Here is a 27,517-nt window from a genome sequence, read left to right on the forward strand (position 1 = left end):
TCAGGTTTTCTCTATTTCATAGAGAGGAATCAAACTCACAGAATGGGAGTTTCCTTTGCATATGCAGCAATAGAAATCCCAGAGTGTTTGGAAAAATGATCAGGAAGATGTTCAAAAATGTCCAGAAAGATGACTTGATTCAGCTAATGAATAATAACCATAAATAATTTGTGGTGCAACTCCAAGGCATTGCTAATAGTTTCCAAGGTAACTCCCCCTTCCAGCCCACCCATCACAGTGGGACTGCAAACACAGAGCCCTCAGGGTGGAGGTCTGGCTGTGCTTGGCACTTTCCAGAGTTAAAGTTTTCTCTGTGCATCTCCTTAGCTGTAAGCCAAGCACAGCACACCCTGTGTGCCCTCTGCCTGGGTTAGGGATCTGCAGGGTGGCTTTTGACAGGCTTGGAAAGCCTCCACAGAGAATGATTTTTTGCTCTGGATGCAGATATCCTGACGCACTGGGGCTGGCACAGCCTCTCTGTGCACTCTGTCATCATTTGCCTTCCCACTTATGTTTCTCACCTTGCATAATGGTTTCAGGATGATGCTCCTACATTCAAGGGTAATCAGGAGGAGGACAGTGCAACTGCATGAGATGGGATGTCACAGATGAGCCAAATGCCAGCTTTTCCTTTGGCTGATAGACTTGCTGAATTGCTGTTCCAGAGCCAGCTTTGGGTTTTAGAATATGAATGAAGAAATGAACTCACACAAGAGTGTGAACAAATGCAGCACTCTTTTGTTTAACCCCTCAGCATTCTCCAGTTCCAACTCTAAACTAACAATATAGATTAATTATACAAAACCACATTAAAAAATCAGGTCCACCTCAAGGCAAATAAGTAAAGCCAGAAAATTCAAAAGTCTCTTTCCATTTGCCTGAGCTGTTGGTGTGGTTTATGACTCTTCCCCTCAACAGTAAAAGGAGATGAGGTGGAAATGGCTGTGCTTGCTTGTCTGATAGTCATTAATATTAATTTTCTACTTCCTTTTATTGGCTTTAAAATTTTATGGTACAGTTCATGGTAAATACTTTGATCTTCTCAGTACATAAAGTACAAAAAGGCTGATGGACAATTTCTTATGCACCTTCAGATTGCAAACACTGGTCCTTGCCCAGAGAATAGTGAAGAAGCTGATGAATTAGGCTCAGAACGGCTGTATAATTAGCACACTAAAAACAAAAAGGCATAAAATATATTTTCTGTTACCAATTTTTTGTATCATATCCCACTAAATTAACCTTCAAATTGCCAGAGAGATTTCTCTTTAGCTGAAGAACTTACTAAAGAAATCATTGAAAACTAAACCAACACACAAAAAAGCCCTTATTTAGAGTTGTTTCCAGGTGAGTCTAACCACAAACTTTTTCTTTTTTTTACTTTCCCCCCTTCAAACAAGTAAGACTATAAGGTATGCTTAGTTATAGCCCTCCTGTCTACTAGGTAGTGCCTAGTGCTTTCTTTTGCTAGGCTTTAGGCGTAGAAACATTTTCTACTAGTAAATCCTTTTTTAAAATAGTGTTTGATAGCTGATGAAATATTTTAGGTAGTCAATGCTCAGAATCAAGTAACATCTCTGTGTTCCTCTCTTTCCCCAGTCTGTTTCCCATCTTTACTCACGGTTGTGCTTCCTTGTGCTGTGGAAGTGGAATAGTTCTTGACTTGCCTCTGTTGTTTCTGAAGCAGGAGCCTAGTGAGAAAAAAGCAGCGCTGGACATGTCTCTGTTCCTCAAGCTGCAGAAACGGGTTTCAGAACTGGAGCAGGAAAAGCAGTCCCTGCAGGATGAACTGGACAGAAAGGAGGAGCAGGCTCTCCGTGCTAAAGCTAAGGTGGGCTCCTTGCAGCTGATCAAATGCTGACACCACAGTGTCCCTTCTTGTGAATCAGTAGCTCTGTGAATGCTGACTGGCTTTCACTAAATCTTTATCTTCCTCTAGCATTTGCTTTGCTTAATGACAAGTTTCATACTGGTGCTTAGTTCTAGGGACTGATTATTTCGTTTTCCAAGGTCCTTGAGATCCTCTCATGGAAGACAAAACAAAAGGTGCTTGGGACTTTGCTTAAAAAAAAAAGACTGAAAGGCTGTTTTTATTAAGGAATAGCCATAAGGAAATTGACTTAAATGATGGGGAGAATGGGTAATTGTTCATTTTAGGCAGAAGAAGAAGTGTTTCCATAGCCAATGCACTGGGCTTAGACACGTTAGCTGATTGTAATGTAAATTCTCCTGATTTGATCTCCTTAAGTTCTTAGAAAATTATGAAACCAGTTTTGGCAATTGTTTCTTATTATATTTCTACCAGTGAATTTCTTTAGCATACTGGGGTTCATCCTGCTGTTTCATTGCCAGTGACAGTATGTGATTTTATTAATATTAACCAATTAACCTCAGAAGTAAAGGGGACAATGCCAATATTCAAACTTACTGAGATGTCTAAAGCAGTTAGCAGTACCAGAATGAGTGGTTTACAGTTTTAAAGGAAAATAATTTGAGTTCTCTTTTGTTTTTCTACCTCAGTGAAGGATTTTTAGTTTTCACACTTGTTTGTATTCGTTCATAGGAGGAAGAAAGGCCTCCCATAAGAGGTGCAGAGCTGGAGTATGAGTCGCTCAAGGTAATTCTAAAACAGAGGTTTCTGGGTTTTTTCTAGTAGGACTCTTGCCACCAATTGTGTGTGCTGGCATAGAAAATTACATCAGCCCTCCTGTTTCCAAATAGTAGCTGGAGGAATTAGAACAAATATTCCCCAGCAGTCATTTCATTGTAGGACTGCTCTTTTTGAGGTGTAGAATGTGTGGCTGGGGATACAAAACAAATAGATCCCCTAAGCCAGGGGGAGTTCTCTGTTAAAACACTTAGTACAGCTTGCAAGTTAATCTGAGCAAAAATACAGTGATAAATGTAGCTCTCTTTTGCAGAAACATTATTTAAATTTCTGCCTATCTTAGACCACTAAAGCTAAAATATTTCCTAATAGTGATGCAAAATTTTCTTAGCCTGCTGACTGCTATTTGTTGTGAACTTTTTTTCTTTTTGCTAAGGGGAGAATAAGAGTCAAAAAAGATTGGCAATTCTGTTTGCCATCAAATCTGTCTGATTCACGTGAGTGTGCTCTGATGTCAGAACCCAGGACATCCCTCTGGCTGCCCTGGAGGGCTCGAGCCCCTAGCACAAAGCTAAAGACACCTGTGCCTTTGATTTTAACCTATGGAGAAAATTACCAACTTTATGTGAAGATTTACAAGCCATGAGAGTTTAAGTAGAATGATAATTTGTCACAGAGTGAAAAAGTAAAACTTTGGGGTTTTTAGAATGGGGATTCAGAAGCCAAGATGGAGGGATTTGGGTGTGCCTTGTCCTTCTTCTTTCTTCTTCTTAGCCTCCATCTTCTGTGTGATGGTGGCACTTTTGGATTGGCTTAGAGTAGAAACACACTGTCTAACATAGGTGATAGGTATTGGAAAATTATTGTAAATAAAGTAGACGTAGCTTTTAGTATAAAAAGATAACACCGCCCCAAGGGCAGTCAGTGTGCCATGGACCGACTTGCTAGACAGACCTCAGCAGGCCAGAGAAAGAATGCTCTAGATAACAGAGAGTAAACAACCTTGAAAACCACAGCCGAGGAATCCTGACTCCTTCTTCGATCCCGGGGCTGGGAAAAAGAGACTTTCCAACACCTTGGGGTCATCTGGGCCACAGGGACTCCAAGACTCTGGTTTTGCATTTCAGACAAAAGGTTAGTCCTGTTAGTGAAATCCTCCCAGCCACTATTGACCACAGTCAAGGGGCCAGGGATACAGGGGAGATTGATGGATTTCTTGCAGCTGCACATAATTTTTACCATTTCTGTCCATAGTTTTGTACCTGTGGGTTACAGACATGTTGCAGTGCTGCTGGGTGACAGGACTGTCCTTGTTTCTTACAGCGTCAAGAGCTTGAATCTGAGAATAAAAAACTGAAGAACGAGTTGAATGAGCTGCAGAAGGCCCTGACAGAGACACGAGCTCCAGAGGTGACTGCTCCTGGTGCCCCAGCATACAGAGTCCTCCTGGACCAGCTGACCTCGGTCAGTGAAGAGCTGGAAGTACGCAAGGAAGAAGTTCTCATCCTGAGGTCTCAGCTTGTGAGCCAGAAAGAGGCAATTCAGCCCAAGGTAAATCACACTCAGCAGGTAGGAGAGTTACACTGCATCATTAACATGCTTTATTTATTAACAGCCTGCTTGAAGTGGCAGAAGAAAGTAGTCTAGGTTGGAAAATCTTCCTAAGTGTAATCCGTTGGTCCATTATTAGTGCACAAATCACAGCAGTCTGAATTAGGAGCTTGTATTAATCAGCCAGTCTGGGGTTTCTCTACCAGCACTCATGTGAAGATGTACCAAAAGTCTGATTCCCCTCCAGACTCCTTTAACAGTGCACAAATAATTCTCATTGGGAGCTGTGTCATTTCTCTAGTGCCTTTGGACTGGAAAATTGAAAGGAATTGTCAGGAATTCCTTTCAATTAATAGTTGAGCAAAAGGAACAGTTTGTTTACATCTGTATGATTGCAAGTCAGTAACATTTGTAAAGATAACCTCTGAAGATAGGTAAATTCCATATTACTGCTTGATAGGTGCTATGTGCTTTTATTTAAAGAAGAGTAGATTACAACCACTGAAATCATCACCTAAAAAGCTCTGATGACATAGTTAGGGAAGTAATAGCTTTGCAAATAAGAATCATTCAACCTGAAAAGGTATCATGCAAATCAAGGAACTAGTAATTTCCACTGAACTGAGCTATCCTGTGTTTCATATCTGCAGCAAGGAATGAACAGATATGTCATCTTTCCTTTGCTGCTGCAAAGTTATGTCTATCTTTGTCCTAAGTAAGTTGGGAGTTTGTGGTGCATGAAGATGATGTGTAAGTCTTGTTTTAAATGATTGACTGCAAAGAAAACAGAACACATTTTTTGTAGTATTTAGAACAATGTAAAGAAATACTTAGTAAATCTTTCAATAACATTCTCAGCAGTGGTGGGATGCAAGGGTTGATTTTACAGTGGCTGTGAGTATGAGGGAAATAGGAAGGTGACCTGTGGGATGGCCAGCAGCCAGTTTGCAGATAGCTTCTGCTTTTTAGGTTGGGCAGCTGCAGCACAGACAGATTTTTTAATGTTTTTTTTCTCTTTTTTCTTGCCTACCAATTTGATTGCCAGGAGGATAAGGTACACATTTTCTTCTACAGTTACAAACCAGAATTTCTAAATTCTAAAATAATCCTCAACTATATTGAGCTGTCATTTCCCTGCCTCTTAAGTAACCTATGTGTTCTTGCATTTTACTTTGAATTATTGAATAACTTTTCCATTAATTCTGTGACCTCTGCATCCCCATCTTCATGCTTTGCACAGGGAAGCAAGTTAATTCAAAACAAGCAGATTTTACAGTTTTGAACTGTTGGTTTATGACAACCTGAATATGAAAGGAAGGATTCAGGAATTGGTGTAGTCAGCTCCATCATGTTTCTTGCTGAGTATATTTGAGGGGTAAGGACAGTGATCCAGGGAGCACTGTGATCTGGGAACCAGGCCTCTGTTAACTTGCAAAGCCCTTATATTTCCCAACAAATTAGGTGTCTATGGTATGAAGAAGTACCTTACTTTAGAGTGTTTGCTGTCCTCAGCAAGCAGCAAACATTGTGGGCTCACATTGTCATCTCTGGATACTGGATGGGAATTGCTGCGTGTTTGATTAGAAAATGTAGTTGTACACGTGTAAGAGTATGAGAAACTGAGCTGACTCTAAATGAGAGATGTTCAGACTGCTAGAGCTTGATAGATTGGCAGGTGAGATACAGCACTTTTTACTCTGGAGTAAATTATTAGTAGAAAAACCTCAAAGGTCTCATAAAGATGTTGGGAATAGTTCTTTGAGGAGCTTACATATTTTATTGTTTTTCATATTGGATAACACAAATCATACTAGACATAGAGATCTAGGCTCCATCATTTATCCACAAAGCTGTTATTGTAAATACTTTGCAAAATTGTGCTCATGAAAACAGCATCTGCTTGTTTTGAAAGTCAGAATTCCATCTCTTACGTTCATTAAAGTCCTGTGGTACTCCATGGCAATGACTCAGATCAGACTGGCCAAGGTGACTGTAAACATCTATTAAGTATTTCAAGTTTTACTGAAGAAAAAGCAAAAGTGGATAATAAACATCCAAAACTGAAACAAAATGGTACTATGATGCTATCTAAATTAGAAAATCTCAAGCTCTTATCAATTCTTTTCTGCTTTGACAGAGTATTTAAAATACATGAGTTAGAAATAGTTCTTATTTTTGAGCTTTGGAAGACTCCATGTAATGCTATGTTTAAGAAATGTTAATAGAATTAAGCTGGCAAAACTATGCTGCTTCAGTTTTAGTATTAGCAGCTGTTCCTGGTAATTTGAATAAAATGCAAATTCAACATTCTGTGAAATTTATTTTGTTCCTTTTATGTGATGAAGAAATGGAAAAAGATTAACATATGTACCCACTTACTAGACAGACCAACAGTTGACCATTTTGGATGCATTTATTTTAAAAGATAAACCAAATGGACATAGAAATTATGAACCAACCTCTTGCTCAGGTACCCACAGTTATTTAATGTGGCTACTCAAGGATTAGTGTTCCACATGAAGAAAACATGGATTCAAGGAGCACTTATGTTGTTAAATTTACTGGAATTGCCATTCTTTTTCCAGCATACAATGACAGATGCCACAATCCTCTTGGAGGATGTACAGAAGATGAAAGACAAAGGAGAAATAGCACAGGCATATATTGGACTGAAGGAAACAAACAGGTACAGGTTCTTTCTTTATTTTGTGGTCACTTGGGGTCTGCTGTGGCATACTGTGTATATTGTGTTCAGTCAGTTCTATCCATGTATGTCTGGAGAACACTCATAGCTGGGGTTATAATTTGATTTCATTAGGAAAATTGTTGTGTGCACTATTTGAAAAGATTTGGAAATAATGGGGAAATGTAAAATCAAGCTTTCTGGGTTTCCATTGTAGCCTCTAATTGTTGCATGGCCCAGCCCGGGTGCCATTCCCCAGGCTGGTTTGTCACCCTCTGAACCTCAGTGGTCACAATAGTCTGTGGCAATGTGTTTATTGTAACAGCACAGAATGCTGTAACCAGCTGGGCTGTCACTGAGAGCTGAATTGCATCATGAAGAAAAACACATAAACAAGAAAAGTAATTTGCTAATTTTAGATCATTTTTTGTTTCTCTTTTATGGTAACTGTAATATAGTGTGTAATGTCCTTGCCATGTCACCTCATCACCATCACATATATCTCTTGTATTTTTTAAACACGTTTCTTGAAAGGCAATCTCCCCAGGACTATCATATGCTGAATGAGGACGGAGAACTTTGGCTGGCTTATGAAGGGTTAAAACAAGCCAACAGGTTACCAGACTTCTCAGAATGGTTTTATTTTTCCTTCATTTGCATCTTCTTTTCTAGCTAACTGTGCCCCTTGCTATGGGTTTGCTTTAGCTACAGTACTTCTATTGCTTTAACAGCTAGAAAAAAAAAATTCAACACAAATTATAGAAATTAAGGAGTCTCCTCAAACCTAGTCCCAGAAGCTTCCCCCTTGTCAGGTTTTATCATTTAAAAAGTTTAAGATGGCAAAACAGCCAACACAATTCATAGGAGTATTTGCACAAAAGTAGACTGTAAAATACCAAAAGCTCCACAGGTGGAAAGCATTTGTAGCCATGTACTATTTGTAAGCCTTTACACCAGATTTCAAAATTGATGTTCCTTACAGTTTTTCAGCCTAAAGAAGTAAAATTATTTTAGTAATTATTAAATTATTAAGTAGGATCAGTGTACTCTTAAATTTCAAACTGATATGGGTCTTACTCTCCTTGTGTCTCAAGGTCAGTAAATTAAACATTCTTCTCCCATGTCTCTCCATGCCAGATTCAAAATGTAAGTCACAAAACAACCATGAAAGAGAAGTCATCTTTATTTCCTCATGGTCCTGTTGGAGCCCCAGTGGGACCACTGTGGTCTCTGCAAGGACTGTGCTGGTCATGGGGTGTCTGGCTCTGTGTGCTCGTTGGTATCCCTGACTTCCAAAATGCTTCCTAGTCCTGCCCTGACAGCTAATTCACTGCACAGCCCTGCTGATGTGCTTCAGTGGTAGCAGTGACTACAGAAAGTGGTATTTTGCAATGACTGCTATAACTAAAGTCCTTCCTTTTCTGTTGCTAACACATTCTACCCCTAACATTGTTGTATAACCTTGTGAAGATCTAACCTAGAGCAAGTGTTCTGCAGACAGGATGGGAGTTGGTTTGCTCTGTGCCTCTTGTCCTGGCACTGTAGAGACAAGAAGTTTTATATTAAATGGCAGAGCATTGCAGGTGAATGACTGTTTACCCCTGTGTGCTTCATCAGTCTAGTTACTAATAAGTGTTCCTGCCTTATGCATATTTAAACCCTGAAATATTGTCTAATTGAACACTGGTAGTCACTAGTATTGTCATTTCCTCTGTGTGTACAAAATTATGAGTCAGAGCCCTTGGACAGTGCCTTGCAAGCAGGAGTAGATCCCCAGCACTGCCTGGCAGGAGGCTGGTACGTGTTATCCCCACTTCACAGTGAGAAAAACTGGAGATGTGGTGTGCCCAAGGGGAAAGAATGAGTTAGTGGTGAGGATAAAGCTCCTAGATTTCAGTCCCGAGTCTGAGTCTGTTGTTGACCTTTTGTGCATTAAGGACAACCCTCTGAAAAATGTTGGGTTTAATGCAAAACTAAAGATTATCCACGTGCATTTGCAATTAAATGGTTTCTGGCTGAAAAAGTTAACTCTAAAAATATTTTCCATTGTTAATATTGCAAGGTGCTAACTTAAGTGAACATAGTGTCATCTTCATCTAGGATTATTTGATTTGTTTAGAGATAAAACCTCTTTAAAGCCCCTTCAGTCAATCTGAGAAGACTTAGCTTCACATTTATTGCCGCAGTGGCACCCTGTACAGTCTGTGTTCAATCAAAGGAAACGCAGAGCAGTGTCACAATTAGCTTCTCTCTCTCCACTTTTTGATCTTGCCAGCTTAATTTAATTAGAAGGCATACTGAAGGGTTTAAAGAGTACTCTGCCCTTTTCATTTTCCTTTGCAAGCCATGGCTAATTGTTCCTGAGCAGCAGCTAAAGCTTTACACTCCCTCTGAGAGCCGGGGACGTAACTTTGAGTTGCTCACACAAACTGTTGCTCACCCTCCTTAGGCTGCTGGAGTCTCAGCTTCAGTCTCAGAGGAAGAGCCACGAGAATGAGCTGGAATCTCTGCGAGGCGAGATCCAGAGCCTGAAGGAGGAGAACAACAGGCAGCAGCAGCTGCTGGCCCAGAACCTGCAGCTGCCTCCCGAGGCGCGCATCGAGGCCAGCCTGCAGCACGAGATCACCCGGCTGACCAACGAGAACCTGGTAAGGAAACAGGGCTGCAGGAGCAGGCTGGGGCACTCACACTCCTGCCACACCTCTGGCACCTTATCGTCCTTCACAGGGCAGCTTCCTGCAGAAAAATTGCACAGAGGTGGTGGTTTTCTTGAGTGTGAGCTAACGGGAGATTAGCTCCTGAAGTAATAATGTTTCAGGAGATTGGTTTCAAGTTTGGGGCATGGAGGAAGCTTGTGGATCCCAGCTTCCAACTGGTGAGTTTAGTCATGGCTGAATAGAATGTTGATATTCAGGGAAGTCATAAAAACTCATAATGCCAGGGAGGGGTGTTTCCCCTGAAATATGTTAGTTTGTTTATTTTGTTGAAAAACTCTGATGTAATTCTTTAATTATTTAATGTAATTTATCTTTCCATATCTCTTCCCTGCCTGAAGCTACACAGATAATCCACCATTTTACAAGCTCCAGCTATTCAATATGTTTTGAAAAAAGAAATAGTTCCATAAAAAGAAACTTGCTTGGAAGTCATTTAGCTAGTAGCTGGTATTCCATGTGTGCTGCACAACATTTTTGTGTGAAGGAAGGATTGGGCAAAACTTGCTACCTTCTTCCACAAAGGAGTATGTTCATCCTATGTGTGCTACTTCATTTCTGGGGAAATCTTCCAAAGAAACCTGTGTTGGCATATGTTTGGCTTGTTATTGGTAAACGGAAACAAACTACTTCAGCCAGAAAAATCCTGGCTGTGAGTGCCATTGCTTCCTCCAAACAAGCCAAGGTGAACTGTTCCCTGCTAATGTACATGACAGAAGTTAACACTGTTGGAGTCTTGTCTTAATACCAAAGATTGTGAGCAAAGTGTCAGATAATTCAGCTGATCCATGTTGGAGAACTGGCTAAAAGTGCAAGTTTGCCTCAGCAGCCAGAGTCTCTCACAAAGGTAGATGGTGAATGTTTGTCTCAGCAGCTCCCTCCTGCTGCTGTGTCATATGTTACAATTTTTAGCCATTTTTCCCCCAGAGACCTACTCATCACGTTGTGTTCCCAAGACAACACACAGTCATGTAATTACATCCCAGAGGAGTTCTCTTTGTTTTCAAATACACAGAATGTAATTTTGCTTGTTAAATATAGGCTCGTTCCTCAGTATTTCACGTCAGATGTTTGAGTATTGCAAGTCCACTCCAAGCCAAGTGTATGTTTCAGTTCCACTCTGAGCCCTGGAGTGGAAACTATTTGCAGCTTTCCAGATGCCATGTTAGAATTGTAGTCTTCACTGCAATCCCATCTTGATTAGCATAAGAAAATGTCCTGTCCCTGTTCTCACAAAGGTTGTATTCCATGCTTTCACAGTCCTAGAATAGCCCATTTTTAAAAGATCTGACTGTTTTGCAACTCACCTACATCAGCTTCTCTCTGAGAGGTGCTGGCATGAGCACAACTAAGGCCTAGACTCCCTAAAAGCAGGAGATTCTTGATCTTGTTGTATTCTGATTTAATCAGTACAGTGCTCACTGAAGTTTCAGTGTCTCAGAGGGAGGGAGGAAACCAATCCTGTCCATATTTTTGCAGTTTTATGAGGAGTTGTATGCAGATGATCCCAAGAAGTATCAGTTGTACCGGATTTCCCTTTACAAGAGGATGATTGTATGTAGCTCACGTGAACCCTGTTTTCTGTTGTCTCGGTTGCTGTTTCTGAAGCACTAATGAAAAGCAGACTGTCTCCTTTCTCCCTTTCAGAGGAAATCCCCCTGCAGAGAGCTTCACGATGCCAATTACTTCCTTCACTGCTTTTTTTGTTAGTCTTAATGTCCTTTGTGTAATCTGTGTTTCTTTTTGATGCACAGTTTTGTTACTAATACGAGCCTTGCGCTGTGAGCAAAGCAGTTTCTTTTTCAGTACCACTTAATACTGCCCTGGAACAGAAGTACATGATGTAAAAGATGTTCAGTTTTCAAAACTACACTTTTATTTTGAAACTTTGATACATTTAGATTCAGTTCAGAAAAGTAGAGGACTGATCATACAGGTCCTTACCAAGGTGAATATGAAAACGAGCAATCTAATAATAGATGCAATTTATTCTTATTTTAATATTTTTCAGAAATGCAAAATATGAAGAATGACATTGTGATAATATTTTCACAGTAATTAAAGACAGCGCCATATGTGAGCTTGAAAGAATATAATTTAGGAATTTCTAGAGTTTAATGAGACATGAAATCTGTTAAATCTGTTTAGAGGAACCATAGAAAAACTTTATTCATCCTCACATAGTGGTTGTTCTGAAATCACATCCCATCCCTGATACATTCAAAACAGTCTGTTGAACTTACATGTATCTTTTTGTTAGTTTCAGGAGAAATTGATTTATCTGACCAGTATGTAGTGTTATTAATAGGATTTCTGTTGTGAAATTGAACACTGCTTTGGATATGAAGCATGGCCTCGATTCTGTTGTCAGCAGGCCTGATGTCTGACTGCTCAAGTATATTGTATGGGCTCATAAACTCTTTCACTTTGTGATTAAGGTTTGTGCCCATGCTGCACTAAAATTTTTCAGTATTTCAGAAGAGGTGTAGTTTCCCAGATGATGTTTTTATTGCAGGGAGTTCACGATCCCTTATGTTCCTACCAGTGCCAAGAATAATCCTCCTGCTTAGAAGATTTTTCTTCTAAGCTGCTTTCCAACACCTAACCTGGAATGTCTTTCAGGTTGTTTGAGCTTGAGGTTTTGCTTTCTTTAGAATGACTTTCCCTTTTTTAATTACATGATTATTTTATTAATGTACTACAACAGATATGTCACAGAACTATTCAAAGATAGGTTTCTGGGGAGTGTTCCTTTGAAGGACAAATACAGTTTATTAAAAGAATGGGACCTTTAGATGCGAGATTTATTGAGGTACAGAATAAAAACATGTAAGAAACCAGCTTCAGTGTAAGGAAATGTGATGACAGCAAGAAATGTTGTTTGGATGTTTTATTTGGTAAATTTGAGTGCAAGTTATGGTCTTTCTAGGAATCTCTGTCATCCTCTGATAACATGGATAGGTCTGAATAAGGAGTCAGTCTTAAAGACAGGAATAAATGATGCAGAAATACAGAATAGCTGTTTTATAATAAAGAAAATAATTTCTGTGAGGCATTTGGAAGAGCAGGGAGAAAGCATGAGGGAGATGTGTTTGCAGCAAAATATCTTCTGCTGTATGAACTGACCTCATTCTGAGTGTCTGCAGAATCTACCTGCCTATGAGCTTTGCCTCTGTCATGCTGCATATAACTTAATAATATTTGCAATATTTGGCTTGTGTTATAGGCAGTGTACCAGCTTGCAACCCTTGGCCAGAGGATGGCACTTCTGTTCAGCTTTCCTCACTGCCTCATAACTCTATAACAGCACTCTTCTTGTCTCTGTCACACGCTCCAGGATTGTCCCCATATCTTAATCCTTCCCTTATTTGAATTCACAGGATTTAATGGAGCAGCTGGAAAAGCAGGACAAAACTGTTCGCAAGTTAAAGAAGCAGCTGAAAGTGTTTGCTAAGAAGATCGGTGAACTCGAAGGTACTTTTATATTTTGAGAGAAAGATTTTGGTTTACTTTGTGATCTGGTTGTCATCATACCCATCTATTTTAGCACTTGTGAGGTCTTCAGTAGCTTTAGCCTCTGTTGATTGCAGAAACAGGATGAATGCTCAGACCTCTGTGTGTTCCTTTATGAACCTTTAGAAGATCAGAAAGGGAGACTGAATACTTTCTGCCTTCAGAGAAACATCAAACATAAAGGAAGGTTTTCTGCAGTGTTTGTGAACTCAGACAGTATCTGGTTATGCCAAGAGAAAAGCAGTACTAAATATGAACCAGGCAAAAATTAGTTACCCAGTTTTCCTTTGAATGTGAAAGTTAGTTACTCCAACTAAGTGTTTTTTTAAAAATCTTACAATATCGTTCAGTTACTTCTTTGGACAAGGTCACAGTAATGTTCATACATAGTACAGAGTGGGAAAATGCTCCTGAAAATATAGTTTGGTCTGTGTTTATTGCCTAATTAACTAAAAAGATGCAGTGGGTCTGACTGGGATGCAGTTAACTTTCACCATAGCTGCCTGAGTGATGCTGTGTTTTGGATTTGAGTCTGTGGCACTGCTGGGAACACTGGTATTTTACCTACTGCTGAGCAGAGCTGGACAGTGTCAAGGTTTCCTTTTTTCCTCTGTCTGTCCCCTCAGTAACCTGAGGTGGGAGGGCACAAGGGCACACAGCCAGGACAGCTGACCCAGACTGGCCAAAGGAATATTCCATGTGCTGCACCTCCTAATGTCAGGAACCACAGGAGGGAATTTTGCACACGAGGCAGCTCTTGTTTGAGACTGGCTGGACATCAGTTCCCTCAGGGTGGGGTTTTGTCATGGGCGATTGCCTCTGCTTTGCTTCCTATCCCCCAGCCCCTTTTCCTTCTCTTACTAAACCACCTTTTTCTCAACCAATGAGTTTTCTCAGTTTTGCTCTTAATATTCTCTTCCCTGACCTGCTGGAGCCAGGGTTTTCCTCAGGAATGTTACAGAAATGTCTCTGGCATGTATTAGTTTCACTGGAAAATGTAATATTTCTTTCCATTCTCTCTCTGAAGTGGGCCAGATGGAGAACATATCACCTGGACAAATCATTGATGAACCTATTCGTCCAGTTAACATTCCACGGAAAGAAAAGGACTTCCAAGGGATGTTGGAATACAAGAAGGAGGATGAACAAAAACTTGTCAAGAATCTTATTTTAGGTAAGCATCTTTCTCATTTTTGGCCTTCTCTGCTTCCATACACACTGAGAAATGAATGATGAGAACACAGAATTTGCATTAGGAAATGAATAGCTTATTTTGGTTTTGACAGTGTTCAGTTTATCTACAGTTTCTAAATGTGTATTGTAATCTAATTGTCATTCCTGATAAGTACATATTAACATGCCTGCATATTTTAAGCAAGCACTTATATTTTCTTATTCTGTTCTTTTACCAAGAAAGTGGCCCTTAGTTTTGCTCTGAGTTTTCACTGGCCAAATTATATATATATGTGTATATACATGTATATGCTATTAACTGGGGAGGTTGCAATTACCTCATATAACATCTTCTAATGACTTGACACTTAACAAGACAATGTGTGTTTGTTTTTCCCAAGAGCTGAAACCACGTGGGGTAGCTGTCAACCTGATTCCAGGACTCCCAGCATATATTTTGTTCATGTGTGTGCGCCATGCAGATTACCTCAACGATGACCAGAAAGTGCGGTCGTTGTTGACTTCCACTATCAATGGCATCAAAAAAGTCTTAAAGGTTAGTTAGTCTGCTTAGATTAGAAAAAAAAATATTAATTTAAAATTTGCTCTTGGTTTTTTGTTAGGAGAATGAGGAAAAGGCTTTCAATGAATTGGCTCTGGGTTTGTCATCAGTGAATTGCCACTAAAGTCCCAAGAGTTGTGTTAAAAAAATAACAAATTACATTGCTGGCATTTTATCCCTATAGTAGCAGAGATGCATTGAATTAATGGTAAAAGAACTACCTTCTTTTTGTTTTGAATAGTCTCCCTCCTCTAAAGCTCAGCTCATAAAGTTTTGGATGTAGTCAGAGTTTGCAGAGTGAGTCTTTGTTTATCTTCTCCAGAGCGCTTAAATAAACAGTTTCATTTGCAGTTTTGGTTAACAGATTCCTCATTTGCTTCACCCACAGATTACACTGATGATAATGTGTTACTGCCCAAAGTCTTTTCAAGGAGTTGCCTGGGAGAGTTCAGCCCAGGTGTATCTTGAAGGCATTATTAAGACATGAATATACTTTATGCTTGCATGGCTTTTTATTTTTTAAATGAGAGAGATGTGTCAAAAGCCAAGCCTTTAATCAAACTACAAGTTATGAAAAATACTTAGTAAACAATCCTGCAGGAGCTGAGATATCCATAGGAATTTTTGAACATTTTTAAGTGAAAGAAGTACACACTGTGGAGCTCTAGAACTACTCAGCAGATACTCAGTCCTGTGTTCTTTGGTGAGAAGGGTTTGTTGTTTTGTTTCATTTTCCATTTCAGGCTGCCAAAGTTGTTGTGATGTAAGTGGCATTCATCAAAACTGAATTGTTTCCTGCTCCTCCTGCTGGCTCTATATCATTCCAGTCTTCCCCACTGTGCTCTTCACAAGAGTCATTGGGTATTTTGGGAATACGGTCACGTTGCCCTTTGATTTCTGCCCAGAGCAATTAGGATGGGTCTGTAAAACACAGAAAGATCATTTCTGTGGAGGAAATAATTTGTGAAAAATACTTAGGAAAAGAGGGAGGGTGTTAAATGGCACTTTGCCAAAACCCTTGCTTTCCTAATACATTACTATAATACACAAAGTTTTGCAAAACATCAGAATGAGGATCTACTAGAAAGTGTATTTTAAGCATTTAGTTGTGTATCTTGCATTCTATTTTATTTCTCCTGCCAGTCTTTGCTGAAGTGTGTTTGTTTTTATCTTCAGAAAAGAGGAGATGACTTTGAAACAGTGTCCTTCTGGCTGTCAAACACCTGCCGATTCTTGCACTGTTTGAAGCAGTACAGTGGAGAAGAGGTAAGCAGTGCTCTTATTCTGGTTTCTCTTGCTCTCCAGCATTGTTGTCAGCACTGCTCTTTAACAAATCTTGTACAAAAGATCGAGTCATAGTCTCTTAAAATGGCTAGACCTTTTGGAATGATGGTGACAGCATCAGTGGAAAGCACAGGGATGTAAGATTTGAACCAGCTTCCCTTTGTTGCAGGCTGGGACCCAGGGTCTAGATACATTGGGCTCCCAAAAGGGCCAGCTCAGATTAAGCAGGAGGATCTGGCAGCTACCATTACGGTTTTTAACAATGATTCACTGCACTGCCTATCAAAAAGGCCATATTAAGCCTTTTAGCCATAGTATGGCAGACCAGTTGATGTTTGGAGGTTGTGATATGCCCAATTCCTCTTTCGAGCCTAATTGTGCTTTTGACTATAGCTGGCCATGTGAAAATGCCCATGCTGGAGTGGGAAGGTGTCTTGCCTGCCAGAAAGCTGGCAGAGTTGTTCCTCTGTCACAGACTTGAAATTTTGAGTTAAGGAAGCAGATGCTGTGGACATGACACTTGAAAAGCATTAGCCTCAATCAGACAAAGTTCCAAACTAAAATTTTGAGGGGCTGTGACTTAAGGTATTATTTGTCAGTTGCATGAAAGAAAATGCACATACTGGGTTTGTGTAATATTTTTGAAAATACTGGGTTTGTGTAATATTTCTACTGAAGCATTAATTTCTGATATTTTATGAATGCAGGGGTTTATGAAGCATAATACACCTCGTCAAAATGAACACTGCCTCACTAATTTTGATTTAGCTGAATACAGACAAGTTCTGAGTGACTTGGCTATTCAGATCTACCAACAACTTGTCCGAGTGTTGGAAAATATTCTGCAACCAATGATTGGTAAGGCAAAGCTGAATTCCTTAAAATTCACAACACAGTACCAAAATGAAAATTGTGATGGTGGTAGTAGGTGTATCTTGTATTTCTTCCTAAACAGTAGAATTTCATTAATATTTCTTGTGGTGTTCTGTTCAGAGATGACAGGGACTATTCTGGACAGGTTGGATTAGAGGACAAACTAAACTGTGACTGGTTCTTCTGGCACTGCCAGAATAAATTGGTATACCTTATGCATGCTTGGCATAAATCAGGCATTTGCAGGAAGAAGCTGTCAGGACAATCTGATCTTTGTTATCCTGTCTGTTGGGAAATATCTCATGGAAAAATTAGACTTTAATTACATGAGAACTCTTAATTGAAATTAATATGGAAAAAATGTTTAGTTGTTGTTATTGACAGCAGTCAGTGAGGAATTGAATCACAAGCAGTGATAAAGCTAACGTTCAGAGAGGGTTTGTTTTTTTCATGAAGAACACTTTTCATTTTCTGTTTAGACAGTACTTCCGTGGAAATTTTCATGATGCTTTCCAATCACAACATTTAAAAAAATGGAACAGCTCTCAGTTTGCTGACTCCACTGCTCATATGACCCTAGGAGGAAAAAAGTACTTTCCTGAGCTAGATTCATACTGTCCTTTTAAACACACATGCTGGAATCTTTATCAAAACCCCGTGAACTCAGATTTTGCCAAATATAATGGGACACACAGTTTCTGGAAATCATGGCAAACTGTGGCTAGCAGAAAGCCCAGCCTGCTCTCTCTGCTTTGCTGTTTTGCCCAATATCCTTGTGTATCAGCAGTTTTCAGTCATTACAATAACGGTGTCAACCAAATGCAGTTTCAGGAATGCTGGAGCACGAGACCATCCAGGGTGTGTCAGGGGTGAAGCCCACAGGGCTGCGCAAGAGAACGTCCAGCATTGCTGACGAGGGCACCTACACCTTGGACTCCATCATCAGGCAGCTGAACTCCTTCCACTCAGTGATGTGCCAGCATGGCATGGACCCAGAGCTGATCAAACAGGTGGTCAAGCAGATGTTCTACATCATTGGGGCTGTAACACTCAACAACCTCCTCCTGCGCAAGGACATGTGCTCCTGGAGCAAAGGAATGCAGATAAGGTGGGACAGCTTCCAAACTTCTCTTCAGTGCACTGATGGAAAGCTTATTGAACTCTTGACATTGCTGAATATCATCTTGATGGAGCTGCAGATATCTGAGTTATCTATTCTTCCACATGCAAAGAGGTGCAGATGGTGTTGAACTGATTTGGTAAAATTTGGTTAAAAACAGCTTAGTTGACTTTGGCCAAATCCTACTTAACATTCAAGGAAATGTGGTAGAAGCAAGCCAAAAAGTGTTTCATTATCAAGTGGGAATCAGAGCTCTAGGTGAAATGTTGGTAATTGCTTCCTCAGCTTTTAGAGGAGAATAGCAAACATACCTGCTGCTTTTTTTTTTGTATACTGGTGGTGCAGAGGATGCCTCTTTATTTGCTGCATCCTGAGGTAAAGCCATCTGAATCATCTCCTGCATTTCACATCTCTTGTTCAATGGATTTTACTGGCATATGTCAGGAAATTTAGCCAGGGCATTCCAGTCCCTCAAGTTACATCCCAAAGCTTCACTGTACTTTAGCATGGACAAAATCTCATTTGCCTTTCTTCTTGTCACATTCATGCAATTAACAGCAACAGAAACAAATGGGAAAGACTAGTTAGTGGAAATCTTTGACCATAGTTTCTAACTGTTATGAAAGTCAAAATCCATGCCTTAATTGAAAGAAAACAGTGTGAAGACAAAATAACAAGACAGAAAAACACATAAGGACAAAGAAAAGCAGCACTGGGAAAGGGAAATGGTGCATGCTTTCCATTTATCCCTAATCAGGCATTAATGTTCTTGATGTTCTTACCTCTTTGTACAGATACAATGTGAGTCAACTGGAAGAATGGCTACGTGATAAAAATTTGATGAATAGTGGGGCTAAGGAAACCCTGGAACCCCTCATCCAGGCTGCACAGTTGTTGCAAGTAAAAAAGAAAACAGATGAAGATGCAGAAGCCATATGTTCAATGTGCAATGCACTGACCACTGCCCAGGTAAGCAAATCCTCATTGTCTGTCCTGCTGTCCCTCCTGAGCAGCTCTCAGCAGCCAGCACTGCTGTCACTCATGAATTGGAGCTTTTTTACTTTGTTTTGCTAAAACAGATTAAGTTGGAGGGGTGAAAAAAGGACCAGACCCTTTTGATTCTGATGTTTGAGATAAGTTTTGGACAAATGAGAGGAAGCTCAATAGATTGTGCAGGGTGCAGTGTTGTACAGTCTCTGTTTTTGGAAATCCTTAGAGAAAAGTTGTCATTGAAAGACATCTCTGTACTCCAGACAGCTCTGCCTAGGGTAGCAGGAATTGATCTTCCTGCCATCAGAGTTGGTATCCAGCCAAGTTGATGGACAATTCAAACAGAGCTGTTGTCTGTGAGTCTGCAAACAAGAGTGTGAAGTTACTGTACCCATTAACTTAAAGTGGGTCTCAGTAAACAGACTCCTATTTATGGAAGCTCAGATTTTGTAGAGATCTATTGCACTTCTTTTTCAAACCATGCTACATTTGCATAGAACTTGACCAGGAATAAATGGACCCAAGCATCTTTGATGCTTACTGAACAATTCTCACCAGGAAAAGGAAGAAATTTCCCTGGTTTCTTTCACTGTTGTGTCAGCACTAGCAGTTGCATTAATAAAGCCATTTTGATTTATTAATTCACATTACTGCAAAATCACTTCATTTTCTACTTAATAAGAAGGTAGAATTCCATGTGCTGCATTTTAACTTTTTAACAAAATGTTTTGGTTTTTTAATGAAGGGAAGGGTAAAAAAACAAAGAGAATTTTTAATAGGTTTTTTCACCCATATTATTATTTAAAGTCTTTGTTATGTAATTCTTTCCTTTGGTGGTTTTAGCCCTGTTTTTAGAGAAATAGCTCACTCTCTTGAAAAACAGAAGTTGTAAGACTACAGGAGGTCATGACTACTGGGTAAAAATTAGGGTGAGAAATACATCATGTTTTTGGGGGTGCTAGGAACACAGTCAGTGACTTCTCATGTGATTTTTCCATCATTTGGTATTTTCATCACATATGTAGAAGTTTTGGGTTTCTACCTCCAAAGAGCATATGTTCTGAAGGAGGCAGTCATTTAACACAGCATTGAGCAGGGTGATGGAATTCTGCATTAATCAATAAAGCAGAAAAACAACAGATACTTGAAAATAACTTTCTTTTTTTAAATAGCTAATTTTAAAATTATACTAATCATGGTATAATCATGGATGCATCTGTTGATTGATTGATCAGTAACATGAACCTGAAAGTGATTGTTGTTCTTCACAGATTGTAAAAGTCCTGAATTTGTATACTCCAGTTAATGAATTTGAAGAGAGAGTCTTGGTGTCATTTATACGTACAATACAGGTATGTCTATCTATCTTTATCTAACTTGGAACTATTTCCAAGCAAACCTCTGATCAGCCAAAATTGTTTGCATTCTTAAATACATTCAGGAAAATGAAAACTGTGCTTTTTAGCTATCATAGTTCAACAGCATTGAAAAGGTAATGTCAGCCTTAAAATTTAAGCAGTCAGAAGTTCCTGTCTCCAGACTTGGATGAAAGTGTTGGTTTCCCTGTCACTATGTATGAGGTTTTCAGGTGAGGGGTTTTTTTGCTTATTCATCTTTGTGTATGTAAGCTCACTTGTGTGACAACTTTTCAAGCAGTAAGATTTAGATATGCAAATTTACCCAGACCTGTGCCTGTATGTGAAGTTCTGTGCTTTGAAAATTAAGACCTGTATCCATACAAAGTTCTTAATTTACCCCTTCTATTTTTGTATATATATTGGTGAAAGTGAAAAGTTTTGAAAACCCCAAAGAGAAGCAGCCAGTAGAGCAAAACTAAAGAAACAAATGTGAACTTTCTGATCTATTAGAAATTGAATTACAGTATAGCATGATAAGGGAGATTGGGAAGGTACAACTGAGATAAAGCAGTAATTCCACTTACTGAAAAGATGGTTACCAGATACTGGGCAAAATCTTCCTTTTGCAGGGAATCTAAATATTCCCAGATTTCACTGTAAGGGGGAGATGTGCAGAAGTGAAGCAGATCACAGTAACTACAGTTTGAAGTCCCAGTTGGTGTAAATGTATCAGCTCAGTTTAGCACAGAGTGTGTTTGCACACACACATCTGTTAGCACAGATCAGCTTTGTAAGGTGGTTCTTCCCAGTCAGCTGGCTAAATGCTGATGTCATCACTTTCTTATCTTTGCAGGTGCGTCTGCGGGACAGGAAGGACTCTCCTCAGTTGCTCATGGATGCCAAACACATCTTCCCTGTTACTTTCCCCTTCAATCCATCCTCTCTGGCTTTAGAAACCATTCAGATCCCAGCCAGTTTGGGCCTGGGCTTCATATCACGTGTGTGATCCCCAGGATGTCCCGTCAGTGTTAGATGGAGAACCAGTTGCCTGATGTCTGTACCTGTTCAAACATAGTGAGCCACTAAACCCACGTTTTTCTGAACAAAAGCCTGTCTAAGCCCAGGTGTGTAGTTAAGGTAGCTGGGAACTGCACAGCAGCACCACAGGCTGAAGGCTCATAGAAAGATGTGCATTTGTGCTCATTGGTCACTGCATTGATGCGGACATCACTGATTTGTACATGTCCAGAGTATGGAAATCGGGCTTGGACAAAAATTGTGTCTTCAGCTGTCTAGAGACATTTTTAGATCTTTAGTAACATATTTAAATAGTGTAAATTAAAATCCATATGTAATCTTCTCATAGGTGGGGACCAATAGGGACAGTCACAGTCCTGGACATGGAAGACTTGAAAGTAAGGCATTTTGTAGTAGAATACACAGTCACGTGGGAGCCTGTTACATTTAATTTGTAAAAACGGAATGGAAAAACACAAACTGGCAATATATCAAGTTATTTCTTAAACCACTTCCTCATTTATGTCAGTTTGACATAAATTGTAGTGATAAGTCCTATAGCTCACTATATGCTGTAACTTAGGTGTTTATTTGTTAGAACTGTGGTTTACCAAGCAAACTAAATCGCTGCTGCATATTCTGTTGTTTTAAATGTATGACAGTATCATACTAAGCACTAAAAATAAGGCACTTCATTTTTTTGTTGTCAACCTTACTTACAGTCTGTTGCAGTCTGTTATTTTAACTGGAATTTTGCACATTGTATCAAGTAACACCTGTAGAGGAAAATGGTAACTAAGCACAAGTAGCACACTGGAAATTACACGTTTAGTTATTTTTAAAAGTAGTTAGCTAAAAATACAGAATCTTGAAGCAAACGATCAGAAGTCAGTAATGATTTTAGTATTTATTTAGGTTATAGAGTCTGTCTAATGTTGTTCTTTGTTTGTAGACCCCAGAGATGACAATGTGTATTTTAAGTATAATCTCTTGGTTTTATGCCACTTAAAAAAAAATAATAACAACAGAGAAAAGTCTTCTTTCACACTGGAATATGAGAGGAAAAATTTTAATAGAAAATTTCTGCAGTAGCCCAAGGCTCTCATTCTTAGAAAGGTTGACTAACAAGAAAGTTAAGTAGGTTTTGACTATGATGCTGTCACTTGACTATGATTCATGCTGATTTAATGGTTGGAAATCAGAGTGCATAATGAGAAACTGAGTTACTTTGAATGTTGCACATTTTACTGGAAAGATTCTTCTGTCTCACACATCTTGGATCTGCTATATAAAACTCACATTTCACAATGTGAGGCATATTGGAGCGTGGAGGCCTCGTGTAAGGTTCCAGTTCTGTGGTGGATGGCTCAAACATAGATGTAAAAATAAAGCCACACACGTTGCTCAGTTGCGTTGTGCAATATTTTTAATGTATTATAATAATCTGCATCTTAGTGTTAACGTTAATTTATTTTACAATATTGGTAAATAACCTAGAGGTACACTATTAGACTGTTTGGTGCTCCTCTGTTTGCCTGCAAATTCACAGAGAAAAGATTTGCTGTTAAGCAGACTGAAACATTTCAGTTTTGTTTTACTTGAAGGGCAGACATGCTGTTTGTATGGTTGCTAAAATTGGAAATAAAGACAACATAAACTTTCTCAGAATCATTTGAAGATGCTCCTATCATCTTGTATTCAAATGTCCCACATTACATTTGATGGATCATGCCAGTACTTCCAAGAATTGATACTGCATTGTGAAAGGGTTCTGAATGATCTTTGCTAAATGATTGAGGTTCTCCTCTGCACCAAATACCAAACACTCCTTTTTCAAAGGTTACTTGATTTGTGAGATTCTGGCTGCTGTGAAGTGGCTGCAAATAAGGTGTAAGGTCGTTTTCAGACTGTCAGGTACTGTACTTGTGAGAATGTAATGGCAAAGCCTTCGCATCCAGTAACAGGGTTAGGAAAGAAAACACCTGAGAACATGCTGACCTCCCAATTTTTTTTTTCCTATTGAAAAACAAACAATTGGCATTACAGTATGTTCATACTGTAGATCAGGAAATGCATCCACTACTTAAGCGTTAGTGTTTAAAATGTATGCCTCAATGTATTTTTTGTTTATTTTTGAAGTTTGTTTACCTGTAAAAAGCCTTATTGTATCGTTTCCTTAAAAAAAAAGTAGTGTCTAGTAATTTATAGGTATCATCCTTTAACTCAGTGGTTGGACTGGTATTACTTTTATATCACATTAAAAGTATATGCTGCTTGACATGTTTTAAAGGAAAATATTTTTGAGTTGGAATAGATGTGTAGTTGGTAATTCATCTAACATTTTACATGGCAGTATTTTACATGCACTTTTCAGAAGTAAAATTTTAGTGTGAGTGTATAATATAACTTTCACCTTAGGACTAAAATCTCTTTAACCATGGAATATAATGCAGAATTATTTTAAAAACTTTTTTTTTCCTTTGAATCATTGTTATGCTCTTTTAATGTGGACATATCTTTTATATTTTAATTTATTATCTATTGAGATGATAGATTTTATCAGATGCTGGAAAAATACTTGTCAATGACCCCTTAGAAATATATACAGTTATTCTACAGATTTTGCACAATAATTACCTCATTCAGTTTGGTGTATTTTTATTCCAGTGATCATTTTATTCTGATGTTTAGGACACAGTCTTCTATCCAAATTTTGAAAAATAGCTTCTCACACTTCAAACTGGGATGGAACATAAAAGTGCTTAAGTCAGTTAACTGAGATTAATCTATAATAGGAAAAAGTAGCATCAGCTTCATTGAAAGTGGATTGATATCCAGCAACATTTGTTCCCAACTTGGAAACACCAGCAATTGCAATTTGAAGGTCTATATGTAATTTGTGATTTAAACTGAACACATTTCAAATACCATACTAAACCTATGAGTAAACACTTGGGTTTTTTAAGATGCTGATACTTCATGCGATGAGGAAAAGCCTTTAAACATAGGTTTTCACTTGATGCCACACAGTACATAGATGAAAAACAAAACATTGTCAGAATTACCTGAGCTCTGATCTGTTGTAGTGTCTGATGTTGTACTTAGTAAATGTATGCATCATAAAAACTGTAGCCTAATAGCTATCACTGGAAAATGTCCAAATAAAAGTACAACTGTACAGTTTGTTTCAGGGTGTTTTTGGTTGGTTGGCGGCTTGTGAGCTGGGTGCTGGCATAGACCTCAGCTGGTCACAGGTTTCCCTCTGCCTCCATGGCAGGCTTGGTGTTGACTGCCAAGGGAGTTGGTTAAAATCTGAGGATGTGTAAATACACACCCAGATAGCAGCAGTGTGCCATAAACTTGCTGTACTTATGGGAGAATGCTTTGTTCAACATAACCCAGTTCTGGTTAGGGTGTTTTGTCATCTAATATTAACTGTTCCTGAAATAAAATTTGAGTAACTGCACTAAAACATTCCCTTGTGTGCTATGGAAGCTCCTCATGTCAGGTGGGGACGGCTGGTGGGTCTTGGCATGTATCCACCTGCTAAAACACAGCACTGTGTGGTTATTCAAGTCTTCTTCCTCATAAAGAATATTCAACTGTAGCACCTTGTCAGCGCTTTAAACCTACTACATGCACTCAGAGTTGTTAATTTTTATCTTATTCTGAGCTTGTCATAGAAATTCCTTTACAGCGCTTTTCGGGCGGTGATTAATGTTTCTGTTGGTTTTCTCCGCTGGGTCAGGACTGCTCCCCGGGGACCCTCTGGCAGCCGCAGTGTCCATCACTCCGGGTCCCTAAAGGTGTGTCCGAGGTGTGCCAGCACGGTGAGAGGGAGCACGGACAGAGCCGGGATCCCGCTGCCCGTGCAGGCTGCCGGGCCCAGCGGGCAGGGCCGGGGCCGGGCGGGGAGCGCCGAGCGGGGCAGGGCCGCTCCCCACGCCCCGGGGCGGGGGCCGGGCCGGGCCGCGGCACCTGCGGGACCGGACAGCCGCGGCTTGTGCCCCGATGGCGCTGGCCGAGCTCTACACGCAGGTGAGCGGGGCTGGGGAACGGCAAGGGGCCGGGCGGGTTCCGCCGGAGCCGGGCTGGGGCTCGGAAGGGCCCAGGGCAAGGGGCCGTGAGGGCTCCGCCGGAGCGGGGCTGGGGCTGGGCTCAGGGCAAGGAGCCGTGCGGGTTCCGCCGGAACGGGGCTGGGAAAGGACCCAGGGCAAGGGGCCGTGCGGGCTCCGCCGGAACGGGGCTGGGGCTGGGAAAGGACCCAGGGCAAGGGGCCGTGCGGGCTCCGCCGGAACGGGGCTGGGGCTGGGAAAGGACCCAGGGCAAGGGGCCGTGCGGGCTCTGCCGGAGCGGGGCTGGGGAAGGGCCCGGGGAAAGGGGCCGTGCCGGAGCGCTTGGTGCGCCCACGGGCGGTGGGCACAGCGCGGAGCCGCCCGTGCGGGACAGCGCACCACAGGGGAGACACTTCTCTTTGAGAAAAACACTCCTTTGGTGAGAGTCTCGGCCTCCGGGAGCAGGTCTCGCTGCTCCAGCCAGCGATTAGGCGGCGTGAAGGTTTATCTGCCCTTCCCTGGGTGCTCAGGCTCGGAGCGCCGCGCTTTCTGTTGGGCAAATATTGAATGTGTGCGGCAGAGCTTGGCCCTAAAGCAAAGATTCTTCCTCCTTAATGCGCCCGCTGAAACTTTTGCACAACTTTTCCCTCTTCTCCTGTAGTCACCGGAGTGTTGTGACGTATCGTTTGTTTGCTTAGCTTTAAATAACAAACCAACAGGGGTATGTTGGTGATTTAGTGAGCCTGTCCCTCATCTATGGATCTATGGCAGCAGCAGCTGCTCCCATGGAGCTGCAGGGCTGGTGGGTCCCGCTGCTGCCGCTGCCGCGCTCGGAGCCGCTGGGAGAAGGAGCGTGGATTTTTTCCCAGGAATGCTGGACAGGTGAAGGGGGAAGGAGTGCGGGTGTAACCTGACACGGAAATGAGCAAACTCCCGTCTGTTTACCTGCGAGGCAGGGTTTGGAGACAGCCAGCTCTCTAGGCTGGGTGCATTTGCCAGTGGAGGCTCCTGCAACTCCAGGGGCCTTTCCTGAAGAATCAGTGCTTTTATCACATTCTTCTCCCTCCCTTTCTCGTCCTTGACCTAGTGCAGCTCATTTTCTTGCATGGGAAAACACTGTGTGCCCCGGAGGCTGTTTGGTGGTGATATTCTAACTCACAAAGAATAACAGCAAACAAAGAATTCAGTTTAACAAGCATTATTTGTAAGCCAGGAGGAGATCAGCATAGTGTAGGAATGATACAAATAACAATTCATAGTTGGATAAACATGGAAAACTCAAATGTAAAGCTAAATTAGCCATGTCTTTCATGTGGCTATTAAATAGATACTTGAGGAGCTGGGCCTTTGGACCCCTTGGTCAGATAGATGAAAACATTGCCATTACAGTTGTTCGGGGTTGTTAAAAAATGTCTTTGTGATTTCGGATATTGTGTGAAAAATGCTATCATGCTGAGAGCATCAGCCAAGGGGTGTCATGGCAGCAGCTGAGGTTCCCATGGTTGTTCATCCCCTGATGAGCACCAGGGTGGTGTGTGGCTCACTAGAAAGGTCAATGTCTCTCCTTGGAGATACTGAAAACTCAGCTGAGCAGCACAGCGTAACTCACAGGACATTCTTGTGCAAGTCCCTCCTGCTCTAAATTGTTTGGTGTTGATCCTTGGGGGTTAGAATTAAAGCAGCTACAGCTGTGCAGTGCAGCTTGCCTCTGCAGGCACCCACCATGGTCCAGGGGGGTTCTTGGGGCAGAGACACTCATGTTCTGAGGATCTACTGGAGCTTCCAAGGCTCCTTCCAAACTGGAGAAGAAAAAAGTAGTTTGTGACAAAACCAACAGTTGCGGCACCAAAAGGAAAGGAAATACAAGTCCCCAAGGGATCTGTGGGTCTGCTCACATTTCATGAAATGGTGACTTAATTTTTCAAGTAAGCAGCTGCAGCAGTTCTCACAGGTTTATTTAAGCAGCTTGTTTCAACTGACCATGAATATAGCTAGGGTAAGGGAATTAAGGGAAGG

At 40.7% G+C, this 27,517-nt stretch overlaps 2 protein-coding genes across 3 annotated transcripts in view; both read left to right on the forward strand.

The window, feature by feature from the left end:
• MYO5A (myosin VA) overlaps positions 1-24,624 on the forward strand; it is a 100,233-nt gene extending 75,609 nt beyond the window's left edge. Inside the window, exons 26-39 of one of the 2 annotated variants that reach the window (XM_054516192.1) lie at positions 1,685-1,831; positions 2,564-2,617; positions 3,932-4,159; positions 6,745-6,845; positions 9,292-9,490; positions 12,937-13,030; positions 14,097-14,243; positions 14,644-14,798; positions 15,981-16,070; positions 16,796-16,946; positions 17,787-18,069; positions 18,876-19,050; positions 20,343-20,423; positions 21,283-24,624. In XM_054516192.1, the coding sequence (XP_054372167.1) occupies positions 1,685-1,831; positions 2,564-2,617; positions 3,932-4,159; positions 6,745-6,845; positions 9,292-9,490; positions 12,937-13,030; positions 14,097-14,243; positions 14,644-14,798; positions 15,981-16,070; positions 16,796-16,946; positions 17,787-18,069; positions 18,876-19,050; positions 20,343-20,423; positions 21,283-21,435 (2,058 nt within the window). In that variant the 3' untranslated portion in view covers positions 21,436-24,624. The remainder of the gene's footprint in view (positions 1-1,684; positions 1,832-2,563; positions 2,618-3,931; positions 4,160-6,744; positions 6,846-9,291; positions 9,491-12,936; positions 13,031-14,096; positions 14,244-14,643; positions 14,799-15,980; positions 16,071-16,795; positions 16,947-17,786; positions 18,070-18,875; positions 19,051-20,342; positions 20,424-21,282) is intronic. The other variant, XM_054516193.1, reaches the window with a different exon arrangement.
• An 833-nt stretch (positions 24,625-25,457) lies between these two features.
• MYO5C (myosin VC) overlaps positions 25,458-27,517 on the forward strand; it is a 34,061-nt gene continuing 32,001 nt past the window's right edge. Inside the window, exon 1 of the mRNA XM_036389976.1 lies at positions 25,458-25,484. Within this exon, the coding sequence (XP_036245869.1) occupies positions 25,458-25,484 (27 nt within the window). The remainder of the gene's footprint in view (positions 25,485-27,517) is intronic.

This window comes from Molothrus ater, chromosome 13 (assembly GCF_012460135.2).
Source record: "Molothrus ater isolate BHLD 08-10-18 breed brown headed cowbird chromosome 13, BPBGC_Mater_1.1, whole genome shotgun sequence".
Lineage (NCBI taxonomy): Eukaryota > Metazoa > Chordata > Aves > Passeriformes > Icteridae > Molothrus > Molothrus ater.